General features: G+C 42.4%; 1 protein-coding gene across 2 annotated transcripts; it reads right to left on the reverse strand.

Annotated features, from left to right (window-relative positions):
- Positions 1–314: 314 nt before the first annotated feature.
- On the reverse strand, positions 315–9,744 carry asphd2 (aspartate beta-hydroxylase domain containing 2). 2 transcript variants are annotated; one of them, XM_084360502.1, is made up of 4 exons: positions 9,375–9,744; positions 7,096–8,284; positions 5,126–5,239; positions 315–4,925 (listed from the first exon to the last, which is right to left on the reverse strand). In XM_084360502.1, the coding sequence occupies exons 2-4, from the start codon at positions 7,958–7,960 to the stop codon at positions 4,795–4,797; spliced, it is 1,110 nt and encodes a 369-aa protein (XP_084216628.1). In that variant the 5' UTR covers positions 7,961–8,284; positions 9,375–9,744; the 3' UTR covers positions 315–4,794. The 2 variants fall into 2 exon arrangements, with proteins under 2 accessions (XP_084216628.1, XP_084216627.1); XM_084360501.1 differs by having other exon boundaries at positions 9,371–9,744.
- Positions 9,745–10,495: the final 751 nt, after the last annotated feature.

The raw sequence follows: 10,495 nt of genomic DNA on the forward strand, positions 1-10,495 counted from the left end.
GCCACTCAAACAGGCCACGCCCCTAATTATGCGTGACTTTAAGCCTTAATATATTTTAAAAGAGTGAGTTATATAAGAATTCAGCCTTGTACAGTAGCAATTAGCTGTAGAGACCAAAACTGTTTATTTCTGCTGTAAAGCATTTTAACATGCGCTCTGATGGGGATTGACTCGCGTCTGGAGCCTCGTGTGGCCACTCAAGGAACTGCAGTCTTTGCTTTGCTTCATTTTTCAGCCCTGGAGTTTGCAGCTTAGTGTGAAGTCTTGTTTTCTTGTGATATCTGCGTAAAAGTGACACTTCGGACACCGGCTGGTTAAATAAGATACTGGACCATTTATTAAATGTACAGAAATACTGTTCAAAATCCACACAAGAATGTGTTAAAGGACAAATCCTTCATCAAATGTAAACAAAATGGTTGCCCCACCATACTGTATATGTAAAGCAAAAGCTTTGAGAATGACAGGTTTCATACTCTTAAGTGGATTAATTAACAGCACTCTTGATTTGAATCTAATTATGGACAGCTCAATGTGAGTGTCGGCGTCGTCTGATGTTGTAAACAGCTCGTAAATAATCATACTTTTGTAAACATTAGAATTGAATAGATGGACGTGTTGAACTGCGATGGACCTGTGAAGCTGCGGAAGATTAAAGTTTCACTACCTTTTTAGACTGTGCACATATATCCATGAAGTGCTGCTTTAAGGATTGTGGCTTTAATAATGGGTACCATATGGGTGTTGCAAAATCAAAAAAGGAAATACATCACAGAACAACAGAGATAGTACTTCATAAACATTTTACAGAATCTACAAAGTTAATCTATCAAAATGACTTCATGGTTGGCTTTCTGAGAAACGGAGGATGACATGAAGTCGCTTTTTAGCTGTAAATCAAGACAACACAATAGTTATAGCATTGAAGACAATCATCTCAAAACATCTCAGACCGCTCAGTGTTTTTTTTTTTTAACCTCGACCCTATTTACAGAAATACAAACCTGATATCAAATACAACCAAGTTACAAGAGTTTAGTAAATTTACCAAAAACGCGTCACCTCCAGTGTTACAGCACAGGCCGACTCACACCACCTGACCCCGAAATGTGCTTATCTAACCATGTCTCGAGAAAACAGGGGAGCACGATAAACTACCACGCCGGCGGGAGTCATGACAGAGACATTAGCTGCGTCTGTAAACATTCATGTCACGACCAACATTGGACCTCAGACATCAGAAGACGCGTGCAGGAATCTGTTCAGTGTCTTTTAAATGTGACCAGACTTTCTGCGATGCATTTAGTTTAGACGTCTAATCAACGTTTGACAGATTAGTCACAAACACCTTAATTGTGCTTCCTGGAAGTATCACAGCTAGAATTAGACTGACAGAACGACACTGATGTGGCTTATTTCTCATGAGTCAGTGTGAACTAATAAAGCCTGGATGTAACAACAGCTTTTTCTTTTTTTAAATATAGCTTCTTGTTTTTATAACAGCAGTTTGGCCTCAAATCAACCAGCAGTGTAGCAAAGATCTTCTAGCTTTAGCTTTAATTTAGCTGTGATTTGATGCAGCGGAGTCGAATATTGAGATATTCACAAAAACCGTGATATTAAAAAATATCATGTAATAAATTTATATATGACAATATCGTGTGAATAAGCCAGATAAGATGTTCGTCCTTGTGCATCTTTTGTTTGTTTGTTCATCTGGTTGCTTTTCCACAAGTAATTGATTAGTTGATAGTAATTGTTGTGTTTTACAGTTATGGTTAAAGACTCTCGTCCTCCCTGCACTCGTATTTCCAAAAAAGAGACGAAGTTAAAGATAGATGTGATTGCTATCATTATTTGTTTTTTCTATAGATCAGATCAGGATAACATCGCTGTGATGAATTTGTTTGGCCAAAATAATATGTGTATTGAAAATCTGGTATCATGTCAGCCCTCGTTTGATTTATTTTCTATATAATTTTTTTTTTTTTTTTCATTTTTGAAACAGGTAGATTTTTTTGTCGGGGTAATTTTGCTAAATTACTTTTGTCATCTATGAAAACTAAAGTCATAAACAGAGGAGAGAAACGATTTAGATCAGACTTTTTACTGAATTTATTTTTTCTTTTCTGCCTCTCAGGGATTCTGTATTATTTACAACAAAGCTAAAGCTAAAGCTAAAGCTAAAGCTAACGTATCACTGCTACAGTGTCGGTTGATTTCAGGTCAAACTGTGTTTTACATTCTGTTTTTTTTAAACTTAAACACAGCAGAGAAACAACTTCATCAGACTTAATGATTGAGAATTGATTACCAGATATATGTTTTTGCCTCTCAGGGCTTCCGTAGAATAAACACTACAATCACTGTAAACGTGTCACCGTTCTGCGGCAGGAGACAGTTTGTGGCACATTTTTAAAGTGGGCGTTCTTTGAGATAACAAAAAATGTGCGAACCCCGACTGTCAGTTGTGTCCGTCGTGACACAAGTCTGACTGGATCTGTTGAGTTGGATGAAAAGTTGAATGATCACAAATCTTTTTAGCCCTTAGTGGAAATGTATGAAGGTGTTAGAGAAAGTGCAGAAGAGTTAGTGAAACGTTGGGGCGGATAAATACTTCACCCAATGACTCCAGTTCATTTAGAGCTCAAAGAATCAGAGACTAAATATTAATATTACATTTTGGATATCATTATCAGTGATGGAAATTAAGTACATTTACTCAAGTACTGTACTTAAATACAATTTTGAGGTACCTACACTTTGACACCACGACATTTTAGAGGCGAGTATTGTACTTTTTACTCCACTTCATTTCTTTGATAACTTAAGCCATTAGCTAAGCAAAGGTCCTGTACATGTGCTGCTACCCTGCTGAACCAAGCTGCAATGATTGAATGTAACTAAGTACATTTACTCAAGTACTGTACCTAAGTACAATTTGAGGAACTTGTACTTCAGTAAAGTATTTCCATTTTCTGCCACTTTATACTTTCACATCATTACATTTATATCATACTTTTTACTCCACTACATTTATTTGATGACTTAAGTTACTAGTTACTTTGCAGATTACATGCTGCGTCAGAGCCAAAGCAGCACATTTCTAAATTAATTTTATTGGCAAGCAATTAAAAACAATTAATCTGATAATCAGAAAAATGCAGAGTCTTTGATCCAATAATCAGCTGATCCATAAGTCATACTTGAGTAAAAGGAAAGATATCGGGCTACAACATTACGCTGAACAGTACGCGAGTAAAAGTATTAAAGTATCTGATATTAAATGTACTTAAGGATCAAAAGCAGAGGTAAATTATACATATATTTACATCTGGAATGTAACTAAGTACATTAACTAGAGTACTGTACTTAAGTACAATTTTGAGACACTTATACTTTATACTAACTGAGTATTTCCATTTTCTGGTACTTTTTACTTCTGCTCCACAACCTTTGGAGGTAATTATTGTACTTTTGCTCCACTTCATTTATATGATAACTTGAGTTACTTGGCCGATTACATGCTGCATCAGAGCCAAAGTAGACTAACGGAAAAATTCTAATTATCAGACCAGATAGTAGAATATACTGTACAGGCATGTAAATACAAGTATATTTTACGTTTATTTATGTTTTGATACTTAGTCTCAAGTTAAGTACAAGTACCTGAAAATTGTACGTAGATACAGTACTTTTAGGTAAATGTACTTAGTAACATTCTATCACTGAGTAAAACAGATGTAAATATGTATAATTTACTTTTACGTTTGATACTTAAGTACATTTAATATCAGATACTTTAAGACTTTTACTCGAGTTTTATTCATATGTGTGACTTTCACATTTACTAAAGTACTATTTTAACACAATATCTTTACTTTTACTCGAGTATGATTGTATGAGTATTTGGGTACTTTTTACTACACAATCATGATATCATGATATGACATGTTGTCATTTCCTGGTTTTAAAGGCTCATTACAGTAAAGTGATGTCATTTTTACTGGTGATTATTGATCAGACATGTCAATGTGCCGATAGTCGTCCCTACAGTATCGGTGCAACATCAATATCGAGGTATTTTGTAAAGAATATTGTGATATTTGACTTTGGTGCTTTTGAGGAGATTTTAAAATATTGAGATATAAATCATTCATCAGGAAATAACCCTCGTGTTATTAGACACTACAGGTGAACAACTAATAGATATCACTGTGAAACTTTCCTCAGTTGATCACTAGTATCTTCTTTCCACTAGTCTGAAAGAAGACTAAAGAATAAAGTTTTCACCTGTAGTGTCACTGAGGCCATTATCACCCTGCAATAGTAACGACTAAAATAAACCAATATAAGCCGTACATATAACCTTAGATAGAAATACAGTAATTGTGCTCTAGAATTGGCCCAAAGTTTGGAGGGAAACTAGATGTGAAAAACTGTATTTGGTGTGAATATCATTCATCTGTATGCAAATTCAGAGAACATTCAACGATTCAAAATAAAGATGGCATTAAAAATAAAGTGGCTGCATGAACAATCGCCGTCCTCGTGCTTTTCGAGCGAGGCTGCACTCGACTACACAGGCAGAAACATGATCCCGACTGATAAAAGAGGCCCAATGTTTGGTCATCTGCTAAGAAGAGTTATGACTGATACTGTATGAGACGGAGAATATGTACACAGTGAGTGTGAGAGCTGGTCTGGAGGCAGAAAAAAGAGTCGCTCCCCCCAATCAGACACTTCCCTAAACGCCATCTGTCTCTCGGTCGGACATGGTTTTCTCACTCACACCTATTTCCCTTCCTTGTCGTCTAAGCGGCCTGGAGTAAAAATGTAGTCCAAGGCTTGTCTCTCAGCGGCGGCCACGTTGGGGTGCCACAGGTCCACCATGAAGACCACCCTGGGGCCGTCGTCTGCGCCGCCTGCACACAGAAGAAACATGGAGAGAGGACAATAAAGCACCGCACTTATTTGTTATCTTGATCCCGATCCGACTCGCTTTAAAAAGACTCTCGATTTTCTTTAGCTGTATCGGATTAACACTTTTAGGTCAATCCTCCTTAAAGGAATAAATAAAAAGCGGCAGAGTGCAATAACAGATTAAATTTTAATCCCTTCTTACCCTCGTGGAAAGCCCGGTGGAGGAAGGAGTCATCAAAAAGCAGACAGCTGCCCTCAGACCAGCACTGTGGCTCTCCACCAACAACGAGCTCACAGGAGGGGGGCACTCTGAGACCTGCCAGAGGAGAAGAACCAGGACATTCATGCGTCATTATGGGACTTACAAAATAAAAGCATTTTGTGGTACTAAACAATCTCCCAGGTGACATTTCCCAGACAGGATGCCCTGTTCCTAGAGAGTCCCGTTTTATTACAGCATGCTGCTTTCAAGCATTTTACAGGAGACACAGCCAACTTAACAATAAACATGACTATTTATAGTCATCTCTCAGGGCTCTGTTTGAAAAAGAAGCTCAGCTGCTATGAAAACAATAAAAATTATAACATGAGCACCTAAATTTAAGCCGTCATGACCCAGGAGGATGCAGATATTTGGTTTTTATATTAAAGTCCTTGTAATAAATGTTAGTTAATAGGCGATAAATCCTTTAAAGATGCTCAAAGCAAGGAATCTGTCTGTCTGTCTGTCTGCTATTCATGTATCTCGAGAATCGAGAATCCACTTTGAACTTGCAGAGGACCGAAGGAAGTTTTAACAATTGCTTTTGGTCGGTGCGGTGCAACAACTTGCTGTAGCAACGGAAACAAAAGCAGAAGGTTAAATGAGTATAGATGAGTGGGGAGACGCCGTCAACACGGGAGAGAAGTGGAGGTGAGATTTCAAGTTTCTGTCAATAGTAGCATGCTAGCTAATGTTAGCCTCAAGGGCTAGCATGTTTAATTTCGCTTCAGGATGCCTCTCTCCTTGGTTGTTGTGGTCCAGCTAGGAGAGTATCGATGTGATCATCCAGATTTTTAAATCTAGATATCAAACAAAGAAGGCGAAGCTTTCGATTTACCAGTTGATCTACGTTCGAACCCTCAGCTATGGTCACGAGCTTTGGGTACTGACCCAAAGACTGAGATTGTGGATACAATCAACCTGAAGGAGTTTCCTCTGTAGGGTGGCTGGGCTCAGCCTTAGGGTGCTTGACATCAGCGACAAAAGCCCAGATCTGAGTACACTTGACCCCCACGAGTGTACGGTACTCGGGCACGGCTTGCAATTGTTACCCAGGTCCGCTTGAAAAGTTGGTCTCGAGTACTGTTCATGTGTACTCAGGTATGGTATGAATCAGGTGCGAAGCAACTGTACTTAAAGACAGACGTTGGATGCTATGTGATGTGTTGATGACGCAAGTGTTCGCTTCTTCGTCTTTGTGAAATTTGGCAGACCCGACAGAGATTTGGCACAGAACGACAATACTCATGTGAAAGCTGACCAGCGGGGGAGAGGGGAGGCCATCATACTCTGGCACGGTACGAAACAGTCGTACCTAATGTGAAAACACCCGTAGAGACAGGGTGAGGAGCTCGGACAAAATGTAGGGAGCTCGGAGTAGAGCCGCTGCTCCTTGGCATGGAAAGGAGGCAGCTGAGGTGGTTCTGGCTTCTGATTAGGACGCCTCAGGGGTGCCTCCCTTTGGAGGTTTTCCGGCATGACCAACTAGGAGGAGACCCAGAACTTGCAGGAGGGATTACATATCTCATCTGGCCTGGGAAAACCTCAGGATCCCCCAGGAGGAGCTGGAAAGCGTTGCCCGGGTGAGGGATGTCTGGAATACCCTGCAAAGCCCGCTGCTACGACCCAACCCCCGAATAAGTGGAAGAACATGGATGGATAAACAATAAGAGGAAATTCAAGGCTTTTATTTATGTTCTTAAGCATCTAATGACTTTTTTAAACCTATAATCTAACATTTAGTACAAGGACCTTACATACTGCAACTTCCACAGGGTTGCTCGAACTCTCTAGTCTAAATATGCTTCTTGTTGAGGTCATCTGTGGTTGTGTCAAGCTGAATGCACCCTGAGCCTCAGACATCCCATGATTCAATCAGTTTCAGCTCACTACACACTTCACTCTCTTACCCAGGTGGCAGCGCAGCCTGACATTTGTTGGACCGTAATGCTCAGTGATCAGAGCTCCGGGCGTCAGCACAGAGAAGCAGGCGTTTCCGAACACGTTGTTGGCGATGAAGGTGCGCAGCTGGCCCAGCACCCTCCAGGCACGTGGACACCTCCTGACATTGAGAACCAGCGGGGTGCCTTGGTTGACCAGGTAGTAGGTCCACCACTGCCCACGAGGAGTGTTGTTGGCCTTCCACCCCGGTGGGAGGGAGGAGCCGCTGCGGGCCGGAGGCTGGTGATAGATGCTCTCGAACTCGGCCAGAAGGGCGGGGAAGCTCTGCTCCAGCAGCTCCACGTCGTGTCTCTGCACTTCCCTGGAGAAGAACGGGGCTGACGGGAGGTCAGGGAGGAAGAAGACCTCCGGCCGCTGGATGGTGGGTCGGCTGTTAAGGTATCGGCCTTGATCACGGACTCCTTTATGCACTCTGCCCATACCTGACCAGGTGTAGCGCTTGGCGTAATCCTGCAGGCTGTGATAGAGCCTCTGGTTCAGACTCTCTCCGGCGCTGGTACAACGGAAACACTCAGACGACTGGCAGAAAGCGAAGCCGTTCTGCTCTTCTAGCATCGAGCCGTGCTTCCCTTTCCCCCGGCCGCGGCAGTCTGAACTCATGAAGCCCCCCACCACCCCTCCGATCCGGCCGGGCCCAGCCAGGTACCTCCTATGCAGAGGGCTGGAGCCGTGCTCCCGGCCCACCCTGTAGCAATACCACATAAACAGCAGCAGAACACACATGGCTATGGCGAAAGCACAGATCTCACACTCCCTTATAGACTGCATCCCTCCAGCCACCATCTCCCTCACATTCTCGAGTGACCACTCCATCTCGGCTCGTTACCGGACTGCTGAATCTGGCGGAAAAAAGTGCTGATGAGAGATCAGTTAACACGTCTTTTCTTGATCGTGATTGAAAGGGGCCGTAAACCACACGCAGGCCGTTAGAGAGTCTGGAGTCGAGCGGCTCTTATCGCCGCCCCTAATGTAAACAGATCTGACACACCGGCTCCTCAGTCCTAACATTTCAGCACTCTGCAACGAGGGAAGGTCTCGGCTCGCATGACGTCTGGCTGTGCGGCATTTGTGCAGCTCCCTCTCTCGCTCCTTTCAGACAAATGCAGACAGACACCGCGCCTTAGGGTAATCTGCTCTCTGAAAAACAAAGACAGAAGGAGAGAAAGAGGGGATGAGGAGAGGAGGAGGAGGAGGAGGAGGAAGATACTGTAACTGACTGGCTGCGATTGATTTGACGCTCAGAACTCTGTTTGTGTCAACGCATGCAGGAGTTCAGGTACAGTTACACTCCGCTCTGACAGCAGGCTCCCTTCATGTTCAACACACCTGCTGAAACTCACCCACCCACGCACCATGGACTTCAAAATGACTGCACCCCACACACACACACACACACACACACACACACACACACACTTAAAACACAATTTGGATTTCAGCTCTCTCTCTCCACACACACACACCCTTGTACTGCACTGTGTAAAACCATGAGTCATGGGCACATTGCTGCATTTAACACAAATCTCTTCTATATTTTTGCGCACCACGCACTCACACAGGCGCGCGCTAAACAGTGGATTATGTAAAAACTTAAACAGTGTTGATACCCACCCACACTGATAATTGGCATTCATAGCTGGAGCTGCATAAATGGATCCTCGAGGGGGAGGGAGAGGGAGAGGGGAGGCAGGGATGGAGGGGGCGAGCTGTAGTCTGTGTAATCGTATTCTGCTTAAGTCAAAAAAGAAAACCCGGATTACATGAGTGTGATTATATAATGTTAATGGACCGGCAGCCAGGACGAGAGCAGTGCAATGCGTCAACTGTGATCAGAAGTCCACGATGCTCCCTCACCAAAAATGGTCGGGTAATCCTGCTCCGATAGATCCTCCTCCCCTACATCCTGTCTGACAGCACCAAGACGCCCCCACATCGCCCCCCGCACACATCCCCCGCACACTCCCGCTGCCTTCAGGACGCACTGGCCATCAAACCCAAACCATCTAAAACACACTCACTCACACACACACACACACACACACACACACCCTGCCTTGTTCCTCCAACACTCCTCCACTGGCTCCATCCAACCGCTGCCTCCACCACACAAACACTGACGATCAATAAAGCAGCACATCTCACTACCAGCTCGTGTTCCTGCTCTCGACGCTCTCCAGCTCGCTGCGTGTTTTGGTGCGTTGGGTTATTTTTTTGTTTCCATACCTACTCAACATTCATGACTGTGGCCGGTGGAGAGGAGAGGCGCACAGGTGTTTCTCCAGGCGAAGCTGCGCACCACTGCAGTGCACAAGGTAGACGGGTATCAGTCGCCAACATTATAGGAAATCACTCGGAAATGCCTTCAGAAGAAGTCCTGACTGGAGCCGTGCGCCATGACGAACCGGGAGAGACCAGCAGAGAACTGGACCGAGCAGAGAGCCGAACCAGCGACGGTCCGTTCGCCTGTCTGTCTGTCTGGAGCCGACAGCAGCGTCACAAAGGAGCTGTTCCCACAATATTGTTGTAAATACTGAAGCTCCACCAGGAGAGACTCCCCGCGCCAAGAGCGCACAGGAACACACGACTGCGCGTCCGGTCTGACCCTCCAAAATAAAAGTCTCATTTATTCAAGCAGTGATGAAATGTAACTAAGTACATATACTAAAGTGCAATTTTGATTTATTTGTACTTTTCTGCTACTTTATACTACTTTAAATATTGTATTTTTTACTCCACTACATTATTTATTTATTATAGTATTAGTATTTATTTGATAAATTTGGTTACTTTTTACTTTAGTTTGCTTTTTACTTTTCAGTTTTGAATCAATTTATTTTATCCACAATCAAAAAAATAATAAATAAAATCAATCAAATAAATACACTGATGGCAATAATCAGAAAAACTGAATATTTGAATAATAGTCTACTGAATATCGGATCCAATAATCCATGAAGTATACAGTAAATAAATACATGTAAATAAACAGAAAAATACTATTGATGCTTAAGTACATTTAATATCAGACACTGCAGGACTTTTACTCAAGAACTATTCTTGTAGGTAACTTTCACTTTTGGCACTTTTTGGGTATTTTTTTTACAATACTGTCTTTAAGTACAAATTGGAGATACTTGTACTTTAACTGAGTGTTATTATTTATTATGTCCTTTTGCTCTGGGTTTTAAAGGAATAGTTCTCCTATAACTGAAACTTCAGTCATTAATATTCAGTCATAATCTGGTGTTTTATCCACACAGTCACTGATGTAAACCACATTTTTGTTTGAAAGGACACGATCCTGACGTCTGTGCGTTTGTTGTCTCCTGGTGTCACAATAAGTAAACT

The sequence above is a fragment of the Pagrus pagrus genome, assembly GCF_965226575.1.
Source record: "Pagrus pagrus genome assembly, chromosome: 8".
NCBI classification, from domain to species: domain Eukaryota; kingdom Metazoa; phylum Chordata; class Actinopteri; order Spariformes; family Sparidae; genus Pagrus; species Pagrus pagrus.